Below are 25204 nucleotides of genomic sequence, written 5' to 3' on the forward strand. Positions count from 1 at the left end.
ACCACCAAATACTCCAGAGCAAGAGTCAGCATCAAGGAAGGTTCCCTATCACTTTCCCTTTTCCCTTGCTGACAGGGAAGTGGATGGATGCTCTGTAAGCAGTAGATTCTCTGGAGAACATACAGCCAACTTTTTAACATAGTAGCAATTGTCCCAGGGGGTACTGAAACTCTCCCAGTGTTTTCTAAAAGCAGAAGTGTCTCAAACTACTACTATTGGGTAACCATTTCTACATACAAAGCGTAGCCTTGGTCATAATGCCTAATTATGCCTAATTTTGAATTATATTTAGATAAAACTTGGCTGTACACTTTGGTGTTTGCATATGTGTCTTGACAGGCTGTAGTAATAGGCATCTTATAAAGAGGCATTTCTTTATGGTAGAAATTTCTGGTCATCATGCTGATCATACCTGTTGTAGCAGTTGATAATCTTAAGATGCACATAGGATGTAGAATCACTGTCCGCTGCTCCCCCGTCTGCCTTTTCTGATGGCTCTTTTGTCTCAACCACCTGCAGTTTTTGATGTTTTTGTCTCACGGTCATTGCCCTTCTGAGCATTTCACAGTATTTTAAATAGTTATCTAATTAAAGTATATTAATTATGTATCAGGCTAGGCATTCTGGGTAGGAGTCATGAGTATGTATTGTACGTACCACCATACAGGTTTTGCAGCTGTACTGCCTATTGTATTAGCAATAGGAAACTCTCCTCTTGCATTAGCCAGGACAGAAGACGTGGCTCCTGTTTTCTGTGGCTGTATAGGAGACTAAAGCTGACATGCCTATTTTTATCCTTTGTTGTTCAGGAATAACTGCACACACATTTCTTGGCTCAGAGGAGGCTGTTTGGAAGTTAAGGATGCCCCAGGATCTCAGGATGGTTATCTCAGGCGAATGTGAAGTGCTGGGCAGCATGTTTCCCCTGTTACTGATTGTAAATACAGTTAAACAAAGCTCTCTGGATCCAGTGCTCCAGTTTCCCCAAATCCCTTCAACACATCTTACTGTTCAACTTCAACCCAGCTATGCTCTTAGACCTGCCCTGAAAGGAAACTGCAGTTTGGCATTTTTCTCTTTGTAGGTATTTCTAGAAAGCTTTCTGCCACAAAGCTTGTGTGCAGGCTTTGCACTGGGGAGGATGTTCTGTGGTGGCTGCAAGTGGGATTTCCTGCAGCATTTCTGCCCCCCCTGAACATGTTATGGGTAACTTGAGGAAGCAAGATGCTTTTGGTCTTCATAACAGTGCTTTGTCCTAAAAATGTCAGGATAGCTTTCCTTCCTGATCCAGCTTTGCATGCTAGTTGTCAACACTGAACACTTTAGTGTGCAGGATGTATAGAAAATGAGCAGCCTTTTGGGAAGCAGTAAGTGATAACAATATCAAGTGCAATTTCCTTTTGTTGACAATGAAGTGTGTTAGAGCAGTCAGCATCTAGGCAGGCTACACTCATGATAATTACTGAAGCAGGCAGAGGGATTTGTGCGGGGAATGCCAGTTGAGTGCAGGCAGGAGAAGATGCCTTTTCCTATGATGTCATGGCAACAGATGGTGCTAATAGCTGGAAACCTGAACCTGGGCTGAGGGTGGAGGCACCTGATGACACTGCACACAGTGCTCCTGTCCTTTCCAGGTGGAAAGCATATGCCCATTTAAGGGCTTCAGATTCCTGGTGTACCTCTTAACTTTATATAAGGTATAGACAGCCCAGGTAAGACAAAACTTGACCTATTGATTCTCCAGGTATCTGTTTCTTCTGATGGGTTTTGGCAAATAACACTGAGCTGTTACCAGCTTGGTTCAGCAGTGTCTTTGGTAGTTGTTTTCTTGCAGCGTTGCTGGGTGCCATTCCTGTGAAACTGAGAACTCAGTTTCAAGTGTGGATAAGCTTCAAGTAACTTAAGAAGAACTAAATTAAAACATTATTTTTCTAATACGTTGTGGGGTGATTTTTTGTTTCTCTGGGTCACTTGCAAATGTCCTTTTTGAATATGAATTAAACAGTCTTTGAAAATAATATTGAAAATCAGAAAGTATGTGGGATGCTACTCTCACCTTTAGTAGGTGGTAGGAAAAAGCAATGTAGAAAAAAAAGTATGTTTAGGAATGGAGCTTAATCCAGATTCTGGTAATGCCCTTAAGTCTTTCATACCCCTGAGAATATCCCTCAGCAACTCTTTTTCAGTTTGCTCACATGTTAAAATATTTCTCACAGCTGTGGAATGGCTGTGTTTGTAATCGCATGCATAGCATTTTAGAAGAAGTTCTGTGCAAGGTTGACCACAGACCTTGGCAAAGCAATCTGCTGCCTGGGGTTGTGGATATAGTGTGGATGACCAGCAGCTGGATGATGCTACTGCCCATTTTGCTGCTGGAATTTCCAACAAGAGGCTTGATGCAAACACAGGGAGTCTGGGCTGTTGCTGTGATTTCTGGCAACTGTGGAGCACTGGCTAAAATCTGGAGGTGAGGGTGAGGATGGGGAAGGTTCATTGCTTATGCTTCAACCTGATGTATCCCTGCCACAAGTTTGCAGGAACCTCAGGGAGCTCCTGTGCTTCTGGAGAAGGAATTTTGCTGTCTTGTAAACAAAGGCAGAAGAATTACCTTTCTTTATATAAATTATTTGCCTAAATAATTAAACTTTACTAAGACTGAGGAGAAACCTAAATATTGACACTGTGCAGTACAGAGGTTTAATATTAAAATGGAAAACCAGTTGCTTTATATGCTGTTCAGGAATCAAGGAATGCTTTTCTGCAGCTATACCAGGCCTGCAAGAGGCCATTAATTCCGGTAGGTCTGGAAGAAGGTATTTCCTGACTGTAGAAGATCCCCCTGGTCCATCCTGTATAAAAAGCCTTTCTCATTGATCAGTATCTCTAGGGCTCAGGGTATACGACCCATTTTGCTTTATCTGCTAAGATTATGCTAATGAGAGTGCTGTGAGAAGGGAATAATTAATGTCTGCTTGGGGCTGCTGTGGGCTGGTTTCCACCCAGTGCAAGATAAAGGGTATTTTCAAGGGTCCAGAACAGGGACATTGCCCCCAAGGGCAGCCAGCAGGGAAAGCTGAGGCAGCAGAACACAGAAGCAACATCCTGTTGCAGAGCATTTAATAGACTCTGAAATAGCTGGTGTGTTTAGAAGGCTGCGTTTGCAGATGATGGTATCTCTGTGTGGACAGCCTGGCTGTGAGTAGCTGGTGCCCTGGAAGGGCTAAAACAAAGCCTGGCTGCAGGGTAGGGAAAGGCTGGGGTTGCTTTTTAAATTGAAACTCTATGTAAACATGTGGGCTTTTGGGATGGGTGTGGGATTTTTTCCAAGGCATGTGTTTTGGATTTCCTGATGCTCTTGAGGTCTGGGGGAAAGCTGTGTGGCTGGCTGGAAAGGGCACTGGGAATATTTTATTTCCAAGGATGATCTTGAGAAAAACAGATTCTTATTTATTCTCACTTTTTTTTTTCCCTTTTATGTGCATATCTATGTCTGTCTCTTGATTGTAATCACTTTTTTAATCTGTATGGAGCAAAAGCTGTGTCTGTGCAGCTCCTAGCCGTGTGGGTTTGTGATTCTTGTTTAGGTGTCTGTATGAACTGTACTAAAGTAATTAGAGAAACTAAAGTCCTCACTATTTTTATGGGTATTTCTTGGCTTTTGGTGCTTTTGTGAATTCTTCTGGCTGTTAAGAGTTGTTGCTCCTTCACCCAATATTATACCTCTTTTGTTGTCTCCCAATGCATCTTAATTTTACAAAGCTTGTAGGAATGTGAAACCTTCGTACTATCTCATCTAGTGAAAGCTAATGGAAACTTTTATATTGCTGAAAAAAAACCTGCCTGAATGACAGTGTCACTACCTCTTAAACTCCCATTTCAAAGTGAGTTAGTTTCATGAACAGAAGTTTCTGAAAGGCATTTGCCTGAATTCTTAGTGTTAATGCTTATACACTTTGAGAGTGCATGCAGTGGCTTCCTAACATGAGGACATTAATATTGTCAACCTTACAGTTTAAAAAAATAAGGGTTTGAAGCAAACAGACTCATACTGAATCCTTCTTATTTGTCTCTCGTTTTTCAAGTTCTTAAGGCTTTGTTTCCAAGCTGCCCCCCAACCATCAGGGATACAACTTAAGTTGAAGCCATCTGATTCCAGAATTGAAAATTATAATATCCTTAAGAAAAGTAACTTGAATCAGTCATGAGAGGCATGACTTCAGGTTAGTCTTCTGCAGGAAGATTGTCTGATTTACTAGGATAGTCCTTGAGAGTGGATTTTGAATGTTGCCATTCCTTATTCTGTCAGGCAGAAGTTGGTATTTACTTTCTATGTACAGAATTGGGTGCTAGATATGGTCAGATCAGAGTATACATCAATTGCCTCAGTTAACTTTATCATACTGGAATTGGTTTACTAAATGTAGGATTCCTCACAGAAATGATTTATTCATTGTTGCTACAACTTCTTGATTGTTTTCCTGCTTACGGAGGGATGGCAGACATCAGTACTCTGAAATTATTGTGGCTGTGTGTGTGGGACTGAGCAGGATGTGTGTTGGAGCCAACTGCCTGTGTAAATGTCATGTATTTGGAGCAGAAAAATATTCCAAGTGTTAGGTCTTTCAGGGATCCTTTTTCCCTTTTGTGATAGCAGTTGAAGAGCTGTTACATTATGAGCAGCTTCATTAGCTTGTGATTAGACAGAACGAGGCAGCAGCCAAGTTAATGAGTGTCATCTTTGCTAGCAAAGGGAGGAAAATGGAAACATTTTGGGTTAAAGAAATGCATGTGAGTGTTAGAAGGATCATAAAAAAAAAGCATTTGTCCACTTACCTGGCATGACATACTTGACTTGGGTCTCTAAATGCCACCTTAGCTGTGGCTGATGTCAGCAGTATTGCTTATTGTATTTATTATAATTATAAATATGTTGTCTAGATTTACACTTCAGAGACCTTACTCAGAAGCAAACTCTCACCCACAACTATACATGGTCTAATTTAATAGGGCAATGTGTGTGAGACAAGAGAGAGAAGCCAAGGTAATGGTGATACACACATCCTTGCAGATGTGATTGTTGCTGAGGCTGGCTCAATCCTGGTGAGCCCTTGCAGGGATCCCCACTGAGGTCAAGTTTTTGGGAATTCACTTGGAAGCCAGTTGAGAAGGAAGATGAGGTGGTTCATTGAATTGTGCCAGAAAGTGGCAGCAGGGATGGGCTGGAGCTGGTGGCTGGGTCTTCCTGGGAGATCTGGACCCAAGGAGAGAGAGACAGTGGGTGGCACTGGGAGGCTGAGCAGAGCCACTGAGCCTAAGCAGGTGGTATATTAAAGGTTCAAAACACTGTGCCTGGTGTGGAGGGAGGGGAAGGAGGGGCCATGGCTGGGGCCAAGAGGAGGGAACAGTTGGGAAACAGTGGGAGATGGCCAAGTGAGGCACTATAATGTGCTGTGACTTCATATTGCTGCTCATGACTATGACTCATTGGCTTTTAAACATTTAGTCCTGCTGACGAGAATGTCATTTCATTTTTAGAGGGTTTACAGGGCATCGCATGAGGTGTCCAAGGGGTGTCTGTGTAAAAAACATCGGCCAATTCATACTGAGTTGTGTTTGGCAAAAAGGAGCACTTCCAGAGCAGGCAGAGTATCTATAGATACCAGCTTCTGGCTGTGGTGCTTCAGTCTATATGGATGTCAAACTAGAGATTTAACAATTTAAATGTACAATTGAAGGGGAGGAAGGTGGTGTCCTGTGAAAGGGAGTTCTGAGAAGTTGCTCACCCACCTCAGTGCCACTGATGCTTGGACATGATAATTGGGCATAGTGGGGCCAGAGCAGGTTTAGTACCTTGCAGAGTCAGGCTTAAAGACCATAGCTGGACATCCTTGGTAGGAATAGACATAATCATGAGATGCTTTTCACACTCTGGTCACTAGAGTACCTCTCTTCTTTAAAACGTACAGATAAATAATGATAAGGTTTTAATCTGACATCTTGAAGTTTTTAAAAGCCAGAAAGCATCTCCTTTCACTGGAAAGGAAATCTGAGACTCAATTACTTTGCTTTAAAAGGTCCCAGGCTGGTGGTTCAGGCAGGGGAAATGCTGGCTCTTGTTTCCCAAGGTTCCTGAACAACTAGCACTGTCTCTTCTCTCCATTTTACACCTTGCCCAGACCTGAAGGGGTTACACTTTAAAATGAATAATGACTAAATTTATTCATCATGGACAAATGATGACAGCTGTTGAGATGTTCCTGTTAGTGCTTCCCAGGGGATAAAGTCAGGCTGGTTCCTAGTGCAAGCCAGCCCAGCCAGGCAGACTCAGCTCATTTTCATCCTGGATTATTTGTCCTGAGTTCCCCTCGCTAGCAGGGGATTTACTTCCTAGAAGTGAACTGAAGTTTCCTGGGCTGAAATGGGTGCTGATGAGAATCCCATAGAGCTGCAGTTGCAGAGAGGAGTGAAGCCATAGCTGTTTAAATCCACGTGTGAAGACAGCATGCTTAATGAATACGAGGGGCAATGATTGATTATGTTCTGGACTGAAAGCCGCGGCGCTCTGTGAAGCACTGTTACATCTGGGCACGCTATGGAAAAGATGAAGGAATGTTGAGGAAGCTTATTTGCAGAAGGATATGTACTTGTAAGCCATTTTTTTTCTTCTTAAATAATGGAAAGGAATTGAAAAATGTAAAGCAAATTGTGTTCTCTGTTTCTGTAAGACAGAGTGGTTGAGGAGACAAAGGCTTCTTTTATAAGGGCATGTCTCCAATGGAGAGTACTACATGGCCCTTAGAAACGAGCACGGGGGGTTCTTGTGATTGGGGAACATCAATGATTATTTTATGTCAGAAGACAGCATCGATTCCGCTTCAATGCTCCTCTGCTGGAATCATGAGAGTTACATCCATGCTGAATTTACCACCTCAAGATTTGCAGATAGGCTGCAAAAAATGATCCTAGTTCAAATTATTATTGTCAACAGCAGTCAATGAACAGGGAAGAAAAAAGGCTTTTTAGCATTAATGTAATAGCTTATTTTTATTCTTCCCTGTACTTCCGTGTTCAGGTTTCTTTCTCTTCTTTGTTTCTCTTTCTGTCCTGCACACGTGCTGCTGGAAGACTTGATGTGCAGTTCTGAATGTGGTGCTGTCATTCTGCACTGCTCAGATGAGAAAATGCTGTTGGGTTATTGAAGGGATATTCTGATTTGATGAATATGCAGTGCTTAGTTTGTAGACTTAATGAACAGGAAGATGTGATTGTAATCTAAACATCCCCAAAACTGTGGGCTGGCTGGTTGGTGTTTGGAGTGTTGTGGTTTTTTTAGCTAATGCTCAGAAAAGCCTGTTTTAAATGAAAATTATAGTTAATTTGATGGTTAAAGTGCTAAAGGAGTGTGATCTTTGCTACATCTATTTTTCTGATTTTTTTATGTATTATATGAAATGGCAAACCACACCCTCGTCTTTCAGAGACGCGAGGCTTTAAAAATGGAGATACAAAAAGTGAGTTAACTAAGACTGCATCTATGTAGCCTGAAAGGCAGCTGATGGAGAAATGTTATTACCAGCTGAAAGTGGTTTTGAAGCAGTAAAGTATCTTTTGTTTTAAGTATGACTTTCTCTTGGCTGGAGATGGGTGTGTGTATGTGTATATATAACAGATAATTTTCATAGTATCTATACATGAGTTTTTGAAATAAATGCAATTGGGGCAAATTTTGCTCTGAAGTTTTTGTATTTTGGGTCTGTGCAAGTCTTTCTGCATCACTTTATACCCCCTTCTAGAGGCTTCAGAGACTACACATTTTAAAGTCTATTTTTATCTGCCATGACCTTCTGTGCAACTCTCACCAAATGTGGTTTTTTAAAAAAATAATTCCTGTTTGAACTAGTCAGTATCTTTCAGGATAAAAAGATCTTGCTTTTTAAGAACTGCTTGTGGTAGAATTTGCTGGGTGGCACAACTCCTAACCTTGCAGGGAGTTGGTCCTGTAACTATTGCAAAAACTGAGAGTGGGGGAGCGAAGAGAGGAAAAAAGGCAATTCAGAATTTAGTTTGGTTTTAGCCTCCAGCCAGCCACTGTGCTGTGTATTTTTCTATTGAGAAACAATATTAGTCACATTGTAAAATGACAGTAACAAATCTTACATTTCTGTGTTAACACAGATTATAATCAAGCAGCTTGTTAAGAATCTGGTAAGGCTAAACAGTCCCCTACAGTGGATATTAAAAACATATTAATAATTTAATCATTCTCATGATCCTTCTCTGAGCTCTTTTCAAATTATTTTTCAATTACGGATGTCTGAACATGAGTGTCAATAGGGAGGGAGCACAGTCTCCCATGGCCACTGTGTTAAAGAGCCCACATCCTAACTGTGGCTTATATTTTTCTCTTTAGCTGTGTGACCTTAAGTGTCTTGATGTTAATGTTCATGTGTTCACTCACATCTTGGTCACTTTTCCCTGACTAACAGCCAGAGTAGCTGTTGTTGTATTACCCGTTTCCTTTAGATGTTACAGTTGTGTGTTTTTTTCCAGCCCTTTCTCATATTCTAAGAGTTTTTGAACATCAAAACTAAGGGGAGAGATGTCCTTGGCCGCCTTTCTTAACTTGTTGGATGGTGCTGTCTACCTGTCATTTCAGTGTTTTGGATTGGAGTATGGCACCATGTGCACTGGTTAGATTATTTGTGATAGCTCTCCTGTGCCCAGATGCTAATAAACCAACACCACTTTGGGAAGGGAAAATTCTTGCAGGCTGTGGGGCTAAGGATAGTACAGTCTTGTCTTTCTTTCACCTCCCCTAGAATGTGTCCTAACTGCTATCAATTTATTTTCTTACTTTCAGAAAGCTTGATCTGTATTGAATTTCACTCATTAGTGTGTAGCTAGGTGCCTGTGTCTGTTACTAGATATTCCCAGGTGCTTTCCTTGAGTAGGGATGGATTAAAGCACCTGCTTGAATTTTTGCCAAGTGAAATTTCACAAATGTTCCTGAAATGGTGGAAAATGAGTTTGTATCTTGGACTGTTGCACAGGGATGCACATGAAGCAGGTCTCAACTCTTGAATGCAGTGTTAGTGTTGAAAAGCTAAGTGATGGGGCCTGATATGGTTCTTCTGGCCTCAATAAATGTGCACCATCTATATCAGCTGTCCAAACACTTGGTCACCTTTCAACCTAAGGCTGGTTTTTAAAGTGGATTAGCTAATCTGTATAAAACTGCAATATAAGCACTCCTTTGGAATTAAAGTGACCTTGACTGAGAATCAAAGTGACTGTAATTCATTTAAAGTTAATTTATGTTCATGTTTGGAAGTAGAGGCTGCAGTTCCCTTTGGATATACACAGAGGGTTCAGTGAGTTTCAATATATCTTACATTAATGTTTTTTTATTCAGGTAACTTTCTATTTCTTTGTAAAGAATCTCTGGTGATAGTTTTAAAAGTGGATTTGTAGCTCTGGATGGCTCTGTGATTCATGTTCTGTGCTTTATCAGTGGCATGGCTGTTGCTGTGTGATCTTTTCCTGGGTCACCCTCTTTATTCTCTATGTGGTCCAGGCAGTGGGGTGGGACAGGGCAGCCTTTGCTGCCTGATCCCTGCCACATTTGAATTTGCTTACGGTCTTGGTTTCACTACGGCCCATGACAAAATAGCTTGTGGAGGGCATAAGCATGATAGGCTGTAGACACCCCAAGTATTATCTGCGGGTTTTGTCTTTTTGTTGTAGGTTTGAAGGTTATTCTTTTTATCTAAATGCTTTCTTTCAAAGAGTTCATAACATAATGGCTGCAATAGCAATGGATTGTGTTCAGTGGCCTGGTGGTCATTCATGAATAACAGGTTTCTGGAGTGAAGATGGTGCTGAGATGAAAGCTGGCAGAGCAGACCTGAACATGTAGTATGTTTGCCATCACTTTGGCTATGTTCCTTGGGGTATCCCTTTGCTTCATGAGACTTACAACCAAGTGTGCTTTTTTGGCAGATAAAATTTTTGATGATGAAGACTCTGTGGATGGAAACAGACCTTCCTCAGCTAGCTCCTCTACATCTTCAAAGACCCCCGCAAACTCTCGCAGAGTTGGGATGGGGACTACCCGTAGACTTGGGTCTGCAGCTCTGGGCTCCAAGTCTTCAAGTAAGCTGATAGCATATGTGATTCACCTTTATGCAATTGCAAGAATTTCCAGACTGGCTCCCAGGTTCCAGGAACAAATTTTTCTCTATGAAATCTATGTGTACGTTGTCTGTTTGCCAGGACCAAACTTTGGTAGGACGAATCTCCAAGCAGTCCCCACATCCCTATAATGCATTTTGCATTCTTTAAAGGTTGGATCTGTGCCATTGTGCACTGAAGTCTGTAAGTAAATGTTGATGTTACAGTGTGTAGATTTTTGCCTTTATAGCTACACCTCTAGCTGAGCTGATGCAGGCTGCTTACAGCTATATGCTGAACTTCAGCACATGCAATCTAAAGCTGACATGTTGGCTTTCTCCTAAGACCTTTGGGCATTGCTGGTAATGAAGGTGTAGAAAGAAAGCTGAGCAGTAATTCTAAATGTTACTATAATTTGACATGTGAGAGGAATGGAGAAAGTTCCTTATATCAGACAGTCTCTGATCTGATTAGTATTCCAGAGACTTTATCTTCCATATCTGTTTCTGCACCTCTCAGGTCTGCACCTTCATCTATTATAGATAGAATTAAATCCTTTAAAATAAATTCTCCCATATAATTAAAGTAAATATTCTTTTTCATCTTTCAGACTGTCCCCTAACTGTTGAGTGACTACTGTAATGACTTCCCTAATGTGCCCTCTGTGCCTAGGAGTTGAAGGATGCTGTGAATGTCTACTCTGTGCCTGGCATTGAATTTCCCTGTCTGCTTTCATTTATATCTGCAGCACTTCAAGGCTGCATGGATAGTGAACTTTCTCCTGATTAGGTGCCTTGATAGCTGGTGGCTTCTTAATTGATTCTCTTGTTGATAAGAAGATTGAAAAGGCTTTTTCATTTGTGTGTCAGCAGCCAAAGAGGGAGCAGGTGCTGTGGATGAGGAAGACTTCATTAAGGCATTTGAAGATGTCCCAACGGTTCAGGTAAGTAGAATTACACTTTAAAACAGACAGTGATGAAAAGCGGAAGATGGATATAGGATCTAGTCCTAATCGCTGGCAAACTGTGCTTCAGTGTGGTGGCAAATCTGCCATAAGGGGCAACCAAGTTTTAAATGGTGTTATCTGCCAGTAGTTTGTGTGAAACCCTCAGAAGTGAAAGGAAGGGGGGTGGGAGGGTTGTGATAGAGGTAATAACACAGGAGCAGACATGGAGCTGGGACTGGATGTGCACGGTGCACAGTGCAGTTTGGTCAAACAAATACTTAAGTCAGCAGAAGCCTCTCTGCATTTCACCTACCAGCTGGAAACTGGAAGCAGTAATGGTGACTTGTGTATCCAGGATCACTGCTGTGTGACAGCTGGACTTTGTGTGTCTGCTGATAGATTTACTGGATAGCTGACATGTGCCACATACACCTTCTCCAGAGCTATATTTGGGACAGCTGCATGGCACATATATCCCCAGAATGCTGCTTAAAATTATGAAATTACAGTAAAAGAATAAAAAATCCTGTAATCATCTTGTGGTCATTTAGTAATTTTTGATTGTATGACATGGGTATAAGTTTTTTGCACTGTGCAAATCCAGCTGTGTCCAAGGCTGACATGTGACATTTAAGCATTAAGGAACAAAGGAAGTAAGAATGTAATTTGGAAGTGACCTTATTGTTGATGTAAGTCTTGCATTATGTGTGTTTAAATTTGCAGATTTATTCTAGCCGGGATCTTGAGGAATCCATAAACAAAATAAGAGAGATACTGTCTGATGATAAGCACGACTGGGAACAGAGAGTTTCTGCAGTAAGTAGTGAACTTAGATATGAACTCTAATATCAGCTTTTCCTGCTCTGAGCTTAATCCCATGAAGAGGGTACCAGGAGACTCTCAGGCCAGAATGTAGCTTAAGTGGTGAACATCTGTTATGTTCCCTCAAGCTTGGGTGGAATGTTTCCTTATGAGACAATTTAAACCACATCTGGGATGGAAAATGCTATTTGATATACAGGAATCCATTGAGACAACTTCAAGTTGAACTGGAAACTGTGCAGCAAATCCAGATGTAAAGCTAGAAATTCTGTAGCAGATGCTGAAATCAAAATGTCACAAGTGATATTCAGAATATCTTAAAAGTTACTGATGAGGCAGAAGGTTGCTTTGCTGATAGAGAACTTATTTATGCTTTTGCAAAAGGAAGTGTAAAAGAATTCAGAAAATGTACACACTTAAGTTATTAATAAATAAGACTGGGAAATGTGGAAGTGGAAAATCAGATGTGTTATGCTTGCCAAGATTGAGTTTTATTTACAACGCGAGGTGTGTTTTAATGATATAAATAGATGTGTGATCTTGTCTACGCTGTAGGCTTTCATCACTGGTGTAGCAACTTTGACATGTGTCTGTCAAATCCTGCATTACAGAGCTGAGTGGCAAACTGCTGATTCAGCTTCAATATTTTTTTTTCTCTATGAAGTAACAGCTTAAATTGGCACCTTACAAATGCCTCAGTATACATGTGGGCCTGTGAAAGTGTCCAGAAGAATGTCTGTAGGGTGAAATGGTGGTCCCTGTAATACTAGTAGAGAACTTCCTGATTTGATGGGATTAGGGTTCCTTCTTCTAGTAGAGACAGATAATTTTAGTGAAGTCAATAGACATATTCTAGATATAAGTCATTACTACTCAAATCTCAGTATGAGCCATGTCCTTCAAGTCTAGTAATATCTTTAATACAATAGTTAGCTGTGAGGGGACCTAAGCTTTAGAAGCTGTTGTTAATAGGTGGCTTCTAAGGGGAATAGAGGAGAACCTTCAAGATAACTTTTGGCTCATAAAGTAATCATTGGGTTATTAAGAAGACAATTTGACTAGCTGTATGCAACACTACTGGATGCCTGTGACAGCTAGCATGTTTATAGTGTTGTACTTAGCATGTTAACCTGTGAGTTGAATAAGGTCTGAAATAATGAAATTACTTGGACTTCAAGAATGGAGTTTCTCAATGCATGTTGAGGAGCAGTGCAAAGCACCTGGCGACAAAGTACCAGCCATGAACACAACTCTCCTTGTGTTTATTGCTCATTAACAGTCACTGCTTTCTTTTGTGGTGCTAACAGTTGAAAAAGATCCGCTCCTTACTTTTGGCTGGAGCTGCAGAATATGATAACTTTTTCCAACACTTAAGACTTTTGGATGGAGCATTTAAATTATCCGCTAAAGATCTGCGATCTCAAGTAGTACGAGAGGCTTGTATCACGTTGGGGTAAGTTTACTTTCTAAATGTGCTTGGAATGTCATGTGGAAAAAAGGGACAGACAGTAGTTAGAGCACATCTAGGTTGTAACCTGTGCTGCTAGTGCTACATGTTTAGGGGTAGAGCAAGATTTAGCTACAGCTGTTTAAAACAATGTGCATGTAGAGAACTAACTACAGTTAGGCCAGTGTTCTTGAGTTTTACATGATGCTTTTTTGAGATGGCCTCCTCAATCATTCACCCCGTGTGTTCATGCACCAAGTAGGGAAGGATTGAACTGTGTAAAGCTGAAAATGTATGTGTTTTGCTCTGGTTTGGATTGAGCTAGTTGTTTGGTTTTTTCTGATGGTTTATCCTTTGTGAAATGCTTCAAGAAAAATGGCGCTGCAGTGTTATTAACAGCATTTTTTGAATTTGTGCACATTAAGGCAAAATAGGTAGTTTCAGCCAAACATGCACAAATTAACAAGTTCAGAAAAATACATTCTTTAAGCGTGATCCCATTTGTTTGCTAATACATTTTTTAACTGTTAGTTTTCATGCTGAACTTACTGTTTCTCAGAGTTCAAATGAATACAGAACACGAGTTTGAAATGAAAGTAAACTTTTTTGAAAGCTGGTGTTTTCTGACAAGGTGACAGTTGGGAAGAGTGATGTCAGATGTGCTTAGGTCAGATATTCTATAAAAGTCTGACTGGCTTAATCCTCACCACACTTACCAGATTGACTTCATTCTGTTTTTCAGACATTTGTCATCAGTTCTGGGAAACAAGTTTGACCATGGGGCAGAAGCCATCATGCCAACAATTTTTAATCTAATTCCAAATAGTGCCAAAGTCATGGCTACTTCTGGTGTTGTAGCAGTTAGATTAATCATTCGAGTAAGTATACATCAAAAGAGAAAAAGTTAAAACTACCAAATAGTGTGGTGTTTGTGAAAAAATATGAATGTTACTGCAATGAAGATTAGATTAAGAGCCTAATCTACTTTACTGATGAGTCTGGCTGTCTCAGATGTCATACAGAGTAATGTATTTCCATCCCTCTAAGAGCTGAGCAAACTTTTTTGAATGGGTTTTAAGCCTTCCTTGCCTGACAGACTCATCCTCTTAATTATGATCTGAAATTCCTCACAGCCAGTGAACATTTCCTAAAATCATTAGGTCATGGAGGTGACTTCTGCCTAGCGATTTATTAGGGAAGCTATAGGTAGCTTGATATCTCAGGTTGTCACCACTGATGGGTTAGATCCTCTTGCAGTGACTTCAGCTCCTTGACTCACTGGAGCCTATCACTGTACAAGAAAATAAAATATCTGTAAAAGATATTTTAATAGATATAAAATATTTTAAATAAAAATATCTGCCCATATCTGTTAATGTTCCTTTATTTAGCAATTCTGGTTTTAAGAATCAAAGAAAAATATCTACATACTGGGCTCAGGTGGCTGAAGGAGATGACCTGTCATTCCATGGAACTGTGGTGTAAAGATTTCATGTTTTTGTGGTTTTTCTTCTAGCATACGCACATCCCTCGATTAATACCCATCATAACCAGTAATTGTACCTCCAAGTCTGTTGCAGTTAGAAGGTGAGCATTTAGTTTGAATGTTATTTTTTTTTAACCAGTATATAGGTTCCTGTGTAGTTTCTGATAACATTTGTGTATTTTTTGTTCATTAAAAGAGTTGCTATAAATGCTTACTAGAGAATGCATCTCACTTGCCGTGAGTTGGGTTCAAAGTCAGCTATCTTGTGTAAACTGCAGCACTGCAGAGAAGGCACTTCTCAAAGAAAAATGTTCTTTGAACTAATCTTTGCATTCCATGTTATTATTTTTACATATTATTTTGGCTTCTTTACAGACCTGTTCCTATTCCCCACTGCTAGCCAGAGTAGTGACAGATTTTCTTTAATCCAGTGAGCAGAAGCAGTGTTCTGTCATCTGGAAGATGGACTGGATTTGCTAATGGTCCTCTCTGCACTTAAAATATGGGTTGTTACTGAATTCTAATGTCTCAAAAAGCTTCTTAACAAAAGGTGGCTGTTGCTTAGAGGCAGGGATGGTCAAATTGGTGTGCCTCTTAACTCAGAACTTGGCATTTTTTTTCTCTTCTCTCAGGCGCTGTTTTGAATTTCTAGACTTGCTGTTGCAGGAGTGGCAAACACACTCCCTTGAAAGGTAAGCTCTGGAAACAAGTGGGTTAGTTCTCTCCTGCTTATGTCTGGGGAGGTTCATTCTGGAGAAAGGATAATCGAAGATGTAAGGTTATATCAGGTAGTTCTAATAGAGATTTTTGTCACAAAAAATGCCTATATGTACATGCATGCACCATTCATCCCTGTAGTTCTGGCAGTCAGTTTGATTCTGTCTCCCATGCCAGCACTGGAGAACCTGGCTGAGTGAACAGAGAAAGTAATTGTGGGAGTAGAGACTGGGACACAGTTTCCCTAGCCCTAGACAACCCAAGTTGTTTCCATAGTTAACTACAGACTGACCTGTGAACCTGCTTGCCTTTTCCTAGTCAGCAATGTCAGTCAAATAAAACTGACTTGTAAGAGTAAATAAATAATGGCTCCAAAGGATGTTACATGGAAATGGGAGTATGTGATGAACATTTTGTTCTTAGAGACTGAGGCAAAATCAAATCAGTTTTTTAAAGTGTGGCACAACTTTCTGGACTGTGGAATAATGTTTTCCTTCTTATTTCAGACACATATCAGTGTTGGCTGAAACCATAAAGAAGGGAATTCATGATGCAGACTCTGAAGCCAGGATAGAGGCAAGAAAGTAAGCAAAAGCTGTTGTTGGTGTCTTCTTCCCTTTCTTTGTATTGTTGTGAGTCAGTGGTATTGCATGTTGGAGACAGGAGTTCAGACAAGTTACATTCTCCTGGCAGCTGATGCCAGCTTTTCTTTGGTTTCAATGGGAATGTGAGGACATGTCATATGAGGTGATCACATAGGGCTGAATTATGTATGTATTGCACCTTCTGGTGGTGCTTGTTTCTCTTTGCTCTTGTAATACTCTCTTTATCTGTCTGAGCAGGTAAAGTGCTTAGCTGAGTTGTTCAAGGATCTAGAGTTGAGAACTAGTAACCTTCTCTTTACTTTTTGTGTTTGAGTTGCTTGCAGTTAACTGAGATTTCTTCTGTTTAGTGCAAAAATAATATGTCTAGTGTTTGGCCTGTATGCAAGCCTGGGCTATTTGCTACTCTTGACACAAATGTTCTTATGTTAGTACATTGCTAAATGTTATCCTAAATGAAGGAAATATTTTATGACACTGAAATAATGTTTGTCTATAGGAAACCTTAAAATTTGCAGCTCATTCCTCAGCTGAAGATCTCTTGCATTTCCATTAGTGTGTTTGTACTTGTGGTAGTATGCTGAAATACTAGGATAATGCTCTTCTAAACAGAACACTACAGGAACATTTTTCTTCAGACAGGATGCTGTAAAACATGAAGTCAATGAGTGATAAATTTCATTAATCTAAATGCTGTTACAAGCAGAGCTGTTTCACAGTAGGACTCAAGTCTTTTTGAAGGGGAACTTGTCCCCTACTGAAAAATACAGTACGTGCTGAGCCTGCACAGCAGGTGACTAGCTAAGCTGAGTAGACTACAGGGAGAATGGCACGAAACTTCAGAGAGCATGCTTCATTCTCTCTTCCCATGTTACTTAATTCAGTGTGGCTGATTGAAGGCAGAAATTTGTTTCCTTCTATTGATGTGAGAATGACTTCTCTGAGGACTGGGTGTCAAGCAATTTTATTTTTTTCATTTGAGATGATGATCTTACTCTTAAACTACCCATTTATTTGCCCCTGAAAAGTGCCAAGAGCCCTCATCTCCTTTGTGATGAGGATGAATGGTGTTTAGCTCTCTGCCTGGAGACTTGGACCAGAGGGGAAGTCTTCCCTCATCTTAATGTTCTTTATTTTCAGCATGGCACTGATTGGAAGTCTGTAGGAGAATCTTTCCTTTTACTCGTGAATTCTTTCCCAAAAAACAGTGCACAGCCTCAAGTTGGTACATGAGATTTGTCTCTGTGGCATTATAGAAGTGCTGTCTCTTAAACTTAAGGGAAAAAACACCACCAGCTGGTGTTTTCCTGAGTCAGTTCCACACGTGTTTTCTGTTTTTGGCTTGTTTTTGTAGTACTATTGGGCACCCAGTCCCAAACTAGTATCAGTCTAGCGGGTCTACCATCTCCCATGTATGGTAGACAGAGAGATAAGGGTTTCTTCTGTAATAAAGCCTTTTTAAACACACTACTTTTGTTTTTACAATGCACCAAATGATATGTTCCACTCATTTGCATTTGTTTTCTGTGTGGCTGGGTTGAAGAAAGTGATGTGTTTCAAGTGTGTCATAGGAGCAGTAGATGGTTGAAATGACTGGGCTGATGAGCCCACTAATGCTAGTAGTGAAAAGGGCTCTGACTGTAGCTGTGCTACACTGCCCCCTAAAAACCTGACAAAGAAATGCTCACCAAATTGTGTCTTGTTTCCAGGTGTTACTGGGGTTTCCATAGTCACTTCAGCAGGGAGGCAGAGCATTTGTACCACACCTTGGAGTCTTCTTACCAGAAGGCCCTGCAGTCACACTTGAAGAACTCTGACAGCATCGTATCCTTGCCCCAGTCAGATCGCTCCTCCTCCAGCTCCCAAGAGAGTCTCAAGTAAGTCCTTAATTTTCACTACCTCTCCATTTATACTGCAGATATATCCCTTGAATTGGAGGGAGCCATCACATGGCTTTGTCTTACCTGGTCTTTGTTTGGTCTGAGCACTTGGTTATTCCAAAATTATTTTTAGCTGATGTTTTATTAAAATAAAAAGCCAGCACAACCCATCACTGGCTTTCAAAAAATTAAATCAGTATCTTGACTTAAGAAATAACATTCTAGGAAGCTTTTTGTGCTCAGCAGATACAGTTAGTTGTTCCTTCCAGGTATGCTTAAAACAGTACACGGATTGAAATCCTGTGTTTAGCATTAATCCTAGAGGTCTAAGACTGCCTCTTGCTATGGAGAAGAGAGAAGATGGCTAAACTAAATTTGAGTTGTAACTGCAAAATCAATGGGTAACTCTTATGTTGAGTGTATGTATTTTAACTTCTCTTAGAGATACAATCAACTTAAAATCTATGTCTGCAATTTAAGTGTTAGATCTATATGAAAAATATCCACAACTTCTTGGTGAAACTTTTAAAATCTACAAATAGTGTTCTTAAAGATCTCTTCTTGCTCAAATAATGTGCATGCTATTTTTTGTAGTGCTTTTATAAATAATTTCATGGTGGTGCTATGTTTTTTCTTAAATAGTAAGCCTTTATTTTTGTATGTAAATAGTTTGCTATTAACTCAGTTCTGTAGTGAGGGATCAGAGTAGCACTGTTATTAAGGACTGTGAAATACCAGTTTTATGTTAAATATTTACATTACCTTCTAGCCGTCCACTGTCTGCCAAAAGAAGTCCTACTGGAAGCACCACATCTCGAGGTGAGAATAAGAGCTGAAAAATGTACTCAGGTGTTGCAGAGAGTGTGAATTAGAGTGAGAATTTCAGACACTATAATATGCAAAGATTAACTTTGATCACTGTTTGGTGCTCTTTAAAATGGCAACTTAAATACAAAAATTTTAATTAGCTTTGGGTTGTTCACCACATTCTGTGCATCATCTGGTGATATAATGATGCTTTTAAAGTTAGTAAATCTGTTGCTTGCACCTGAATGGAGGCTAAAAAGCCTCGAGAATTGTAGCCAAGCTATGTTCAGCTGTGCAGTACCTGGAATAAACCACTGATGCCAAGATACACATGTAAAAAGTCAAATGGTGCATTCAGCATTAGAATTTGCTGTGGTTTCAGGACTTACAGGAGTCATTATCTGCCCCCAAGTCCAACAGTGTTAAATTCTATCTTGTTGCCAATCTGTTTTTACCATTAGATAGAATATTTAGGCACAGTTTTTCTGTCCTAATTAAATGCATGCAGTAATCTAAATATTAAATTTTAATACAGAATATAACAGACAAAACTTTGGTGGTAGAAGATAAGCTGCCTTCTGCACCTGACCAAGATTGGGTCATTGCTAGTTTGTGTGTATGCTACACCCTAATGAAAACTTTGATTCAAGGAGATAACTGTTGTGGAACCTACTTGACTGTGCACATAAATGCATGTTTACTTGCAGCTGAATAGACAAGCTTCATGCTTAAGAGGGTAAGCATCACCAAGTGATGGGAACAGCAGTCCTCATGAGAAGATGAGGTGTTGGGAAGGAAGTTAGTAGAACCTGAACTGAACGACCTGCAGGTCTGTTTTGGCCAGCCACTCGCAGGCTGGTGATGGGTGCTGTGGTTGAACTTTCCCATCTAGCTTCTGTTAGAAATTTCTTTATTACTGGCCTGGCAGTCTTTTTGATCTCAGCATTTAGTTTAGTGCCTGATCAAGTTCTTAGATGTAGTATCAGGTCAGTTTTGAAATATCTTTGCAGGCAGTGTGGGGAAGCCCACACTGCCCTGATAAAGTGTTCTTAATTGAGGCTTTTCAGTGCCAGCAGAGAGTGTTAAAAATAGTACGTTAAACTGCTTGTCAGGCTCTTTGAAGCACACAGCTCAAAAAAATTAATCTTCTTTATTCTGGATCTCCCACTCCCATCTGCAGCATCTACAGTAAGTACAAAATCTGTGTCAACACCAGGATCTCTGCAGCGATCCCGCAGTGACGTCGATGTGAATGCAGCAGCTAGTGCCAAGTCAAAAGTGACGTCTTCTGGAGCATCCACCCCCTTCAGTTCTGCTGCAGCCTTGCCCCCAGGCTCATACGCATCACTAGGTAAATCTACATGTTCTTCTACTCTTGCAGTTAACTTTATTTACTAGCAGAAAGTTCCTCGTGGTTTTATTTTAATATTAAACTGTAAGTAGAAGAACATATCTCTGAGATAGTTACCAGCTCTCCAGGATCGGTGCACAGTCTTTTGCCCTTTTGCAACAGAACTGACCTGAAGCAGCTTCTTAGGTTTTGAATTATTTAATAGTCTGCGTCTTACTCTTCTTTCTGGGGAAAAGCAGATCTTATTCCGATTCTGGGACTTTGTTGAGGAAAACACTGCTCAATTCCTTTCAGCGTTTTCCCTCATCTCTTCCTTCCCTCCATTCCTGAAACTGCTATTCCGTTAATTGTTTTATGCTTTAACAGTGCATCTTAGTTGAGTTTGATCACTTTGTTTTACAAAAGAGAAAGATGTGGAAGCAAAGAGAAGCTGTTGGCCTTCCTGTTTCACCACACAGGATATAAGTATCTGTTCCTTATTCTGATTCTTTTTGGATTATAGTCACATGTCACTTTTTTGTCTCAGAGCATCATTTATCACTTTCAGGTGCCCCAGGTTTTCTTAAAACAAGGTTTGCATTTGATCTTTCTCTTCTGGCGATGCTGTTGAAGGAGGCTTGAAGGAGGAAATGCAAGGCAGTGATTGACACTATTTGCAGAGCTTCAACTCAGGGGTTGAGTGGATCATCTGAGCTAGTTTCTCATTCTGCTACTTTCATGCTAATCTAATTCCAGACTTCTCATCAATTTACCTTTACAAGAGGAAGAAAAATCCGAAGTTTGTGATCTTTATTTAAGTTCTATAGATTCTTTACTGAGTCACTTGAAAACTTGCTTCACCTTTCTGTAAGGGGATTGGTCTTCAGTCTGATGAAATAGGCTTGGTGAGTTACATAGGGATGGTTTCTATAGATTCCTTTTGCAGACATGTTTCTTTCATATCTGAAATATTTTAACTTGGCTTAAATGTGGTGGTTGTATTTGGTTCAGAAGTTGAGTTCTTATTCTGATTTAAACTGTTCATACTCAGTTCAGGATTTGGAAACACTGCAGAGAAAACAACACAGAATATAAAGTTGATCTCATACCAGCATACTTGCAAGCTTACAGATGCAACCATTTCTCAGTAGTGCTGTGTACTGGCCTCAGTGGCAAAACTACTTTCAAACAATCCCATGTTATGAGGAAGAACAGAAGAGGAGAAGTATCTGCTAAAAGCTGGCTTTGTCCTTGGAGCTGGGAAACTGCATACAGTGTTAGTCTTTCTCTTGACACCAAGTGTGGGAGAAAAGCAGCAAATGCACTTTAAGTGATGCAAACATGACTGCTCCTAAAGCAGCCTGCTTCCTTTTGAGCTAGTAGGGACATTTGTCACCTGCACATTCCTATGAGAGAAATGGTGATGCAAATAAAGAAAATGGAGTTTGGCAAAGGTTGGTTATTGCGGAAGGGAAAATCTGAAAGTGTTCTTCAACTTCTAAAATTTCTTGAATTGTTTATTTTTTTGCATATTTCTGTAGCTAATATATAATGCCCATTTCTGTTAATGTTACTAATTTTCCCTATTAATCCTTTCCTTATTTTTTTTAATTTGCCTAAAGATGGTACTACCACTAAAACCGAGGGTAAGCAGTCTCTGTGTAACTGAGGTGTGTCCAGTCGTACCACCCTGCCTAGTCTCTGTTCTCAAAGTGTTATCTGGTTCTCATCCATGTTCACTGGTGACCCTGCATGAAGTGTTGCATGGTTGTCCCGCTCATTTGATGCCATGGGGTATTCTCCACTTTCTCTTCAGGCTCCTTGCTCCTCCCCACTAATAGGCACTAGTCTGCTTTTATGACTTCTGTATGTGGGTCTCTGTATTTAAAGCACTCCTTTTGATTGAAGGTGACCTGCGCACAGATAAAAAAACAACCAAAAGCACAAACAAGAAAAACAACACAGGGCTTGGGTTTTATTGCTCGATGTGTAAAGGTTTGCTGTGTTTTTCCATTCAAAGCTCAGGTCGCAACTGCCAACTGCTTTCGGGACAGAATTGAATGAGATGGTCACATGGCAGGAAAACCAGGGCAGTAAACAATGATCTCTAGGGGGAATATTTAGTCAACCTCTTTAAACCTGAACTCTCTTTTTGTTGCTAACTGTCTGAGTGAGATGGCTTACATCTAAGGCAGTTGGAGGAAAGGCTTTTTTCAAGAACACTGAGCCTGCTAGTTTGGGAGGGCTCCCAGTTTGGTTCTCTGGCTCATTATCAAAGCTTGTTCTTTATTTCTCTCAAGCAAAAAAACATCAGTGGGAAATAACTTTTTCTGAAGTAGACAGGAGCTGAAAACAAGAATGCCTTCTACACATAATGAAGACACCACACCTCCCAACAAACCTTTTTTTCCTGAAGCAAATTTATTTTCAAGGGATCTGCTATTGTCTTGTGGGACTTTTCTCATGTCCTTGATGGCTGCTTGTATTTGGATGTGGCATTCTCAGAAGTGCTGCTGTGCTGTTGTGATGTGTGTGTTTTCCTTGCTATTATTGATACATTGATTTATTATTTAGAGGGAAAGGAATCTACGGTTTTTGGAAGTGGCACTTAATCTTAGTGTTGAGAGATGGACTGGCCCTGTATCATGGGCAATTTTGTACTTTGTGATCTCTCAGTGATAAGGAATATGAAGTTGGCCTAAACTACCATGTTTTTATATCAATAGCAAATTAGTTGGAAGCTGCAAATTGTTGTAATTGAGCTTTTTTAATTTATTGCTAACTTCGTCTCCCTTTCCCACCAGTTCTCATACTTTTCTTTTTTTGGCCTAACTTTGAAATGTTGAAAGTCTAATGTCCATTTATGAAATACCCTATGCGTGTCTCAGTCCTCTGCTAGGTTGTAATAATAGTCGTGGAGGCCTGTTTCAACACCTGTCCTCTGGAATACCTTTATTTTTAGTTTATTAAATGCTTTATTGTCATCATGCAAAAGGTGGACTCTTTTGTAAGATTAGAAAGCTACATTGGAAGCAGATCAAACTTTGTAAAAATTTGTAATGGAAACCAACAAGTGGCCTGGGGTGAAAGGTTGTGAGATGAACTTTCAGAAATGGAGCTTGTCATCCCCTTGTGTTAAATACCAGATCTCATATCTTCCTTTTTTTTAGTGCTCTCTTTTTTTTGGGAAAGTGAGGTTAAGGGAGGATTATAACAACATGACTACAACTAGAGCACTTGAAGGAGGAGTTTAATCACTGTTTTAAATTCTTCATCTTTATTTTCCTTTCTTGAGACAGTTTAGGGAAAACCAGCCTATGTTCAGGAATTGGTGTGCCCTACAGGTGGGGGCTGAGCTGCTGCCATCTATCAACTCTCTGATCTTGCAAAGTTTTCCAGGAGCTACAGGGAAGGCAAAACTTTATGATCTTGACATAAGCTTAAAAAAGAGGTAGGGGAAGAGAGAAACATCCCCTTGCTCTGGAAATACTTGTGTGCAAGAGATTTGAACATATAAAAAATTCCATCCACACCTATGCCCCTTGTTTTTTTTGCAGGTACTAGTAAATAATTTAAGAGCAAATCCTTGTGGTTTTTTTGTGTGGTTCAGCTTGATGTTAAACTGCAGTCTGGTGTCCATCATGGCTTTCTGTAGCTACGGTGTAAAAGTTCTGCACCTTCCCCTCAGCTGGGAACCAGCATTGTGCAAACTTGGCAGCTCCCATCTGCTTTGCCCTCAGTTCTCAGTCTTTTGTTTTTGATCCAGACATCTCAAAGCAGGAGCAAGATACAATGGGTTATGCCAGTGGTGAGAATGCAAATTAAAAGCAGAGTGTCAGTCCTTAGGTTTTAAGTAGTGTTATCCCAGTTGACAAATGCTGTTGAAATACACTTCCTTATGGAAGCATGAGTCTATATACCACTCAAATCTGTGCAGGTCTTCTGCTGCCAGTGTGTTGTGAGGCTGTGTCTTCATGCAGTGTATAGTTGGGTCTTGGTAGATTCTTAATGTGTGGGTCTCTCTTAAACTTCATTAAGAGCTTTGCAGGCAGAAAGCCCGTAAGATCTAAACCTTTATAGTTTTGATCAGGACTTCAAAGCTAGTGATACACAAGTAGCAGTTGTGACCTAAATCCACATTTCTTATACCTGATTAAAAGGAAACCTCAGAAAAGTTTCTACTTGTTTTATCATGAAACAGCTTTTCAAGGAGGATTTTAAAAAGGTGCATAATGCTGGCTTTCAGTATAGAATAATGATTCTGAGTGTTTCTGTTATCTGGCTGCATTTGTCAACTTGAGCATAAAGACAAACCCTTCAGACAAGCTTTTCCCAAGAGGGAGAAGTGTAAATGCCAGTTTGTCCTGAAACTGGCAAGTTTAAAATAAGATCAACAGTTTCCAGAGTCAGTAGTACGATTTTTAATAGCTTCTATTATTCACCAGAAAGAAAATGAGTTTTCAGATAGCAGATGTCTTTTTGAGCCTAAGTTCAGTTGGACATCTTGAGCTTTACCAAAGGCTTTGGGTTTATGAAATCACCATTTCCATTTTCTCCTCTGCCTTAAAGCTCTTCCTTGTTGACTTCAAGGACAAGGAATAATTTGAAAGTTGTACTGAACATGGTATCTTAAATGGAAATGCTAGGATAGTGGGTGTCTGTCTTGGTTCATCCTTTTGCAAGTGGTGACTTGATTTGCCTGTTCTTATTGGTGTAGGGCAAAGTGGTGCTACTGTTGGTGAGGCCACACCTCGAGTACTGAGGTCAGTTTTGGGCACCTCAATACAAGAAAGGGATCAAGGTGTTGAAGTGTGTCCAAGGAAGGGCAACGAAGCTGGTGAACAGCCTTGAGAACAAGTCTTATGAGGAGCAGCTGAGGGAACTGGGGCTATTTAGCCTAAAGAAAAGGGGGCTGAAGGGACACTATTGCTCTCTACAACTACCTGAAAGAACTTTGTAGAGAGGTAGGTGCTGGTCTCTTAACATAAGGAAATAGT

The 25204-nt window shown here is 40.2% G+C and overlaps 1 protein-coding gene across 5 annotated transcripts in view; it reads left to right on the top strand.

Moving 5' to 3' along the window:
• CLASP1 (cytoplasmic linker associated protein 1) overlaps window positions 1–25204 on the top strand; it is a 169686-nt gene that overhangs the window by 70323 nt on the left and 74159 nt on the right. For 4 of the 5 annotated variants that reach the window (XM_051623081.1, XM_051623084.1, XM_051623082.1 and 1 more), the window contains exons 9-19: window positions 10000–10152; window positions 11040–11113; window positions 11840–11932; window positions 13246–13391; window positions 14128–14263; window positions 14902–14972; window positions 15504–15563; window positions 16095–16172; window positions 17900–18067; window positions 18840–18889; window positions 20058–20228. In XM_051623081.1, coding sequence (XP_051479041.1) covers window positions 10000–10152; window positions 11040–11113; window positions 11840–11932; window positions 13246–13391; window positions 14128–14263; window positions 14902–14972; window positions 15504–15563; window positions 16095–16172; window positions 17900–18067; window positions 18840–18889; window positions 20058–20228 — 1200 coding nt within the window. Of the gene's footprint in view, window positions 1–9999; window positions 10153–11039; window positions 11114–11839; window positions 11933–13245; window positions 13392–14127; window positions 14264–14901; window positions 14973–15503; window positions 15564–16094; window positions 16173–17899; window positions 18068–18839; window positions 18890–20057; window positions 20229–21829; window positions 21854–25204 lie in introns of all 5 variants that reach the window. The other variant, XM_051623080.1, reaches the window with a different exon arrangement.

Source organism: Apus apus, chromosome 6 (assembly GCF_020740795.1).
Source record: "Apus apus isolate bApuApu2 chromosome 6, bApuApu2.pri.cur, whole genome shotgun sequence".
Lineage (NCBI taxonomy): Eukaryota > Metazoa > Chordata > Aves > Apodiformes > Apodidae > Apus > Apus apus.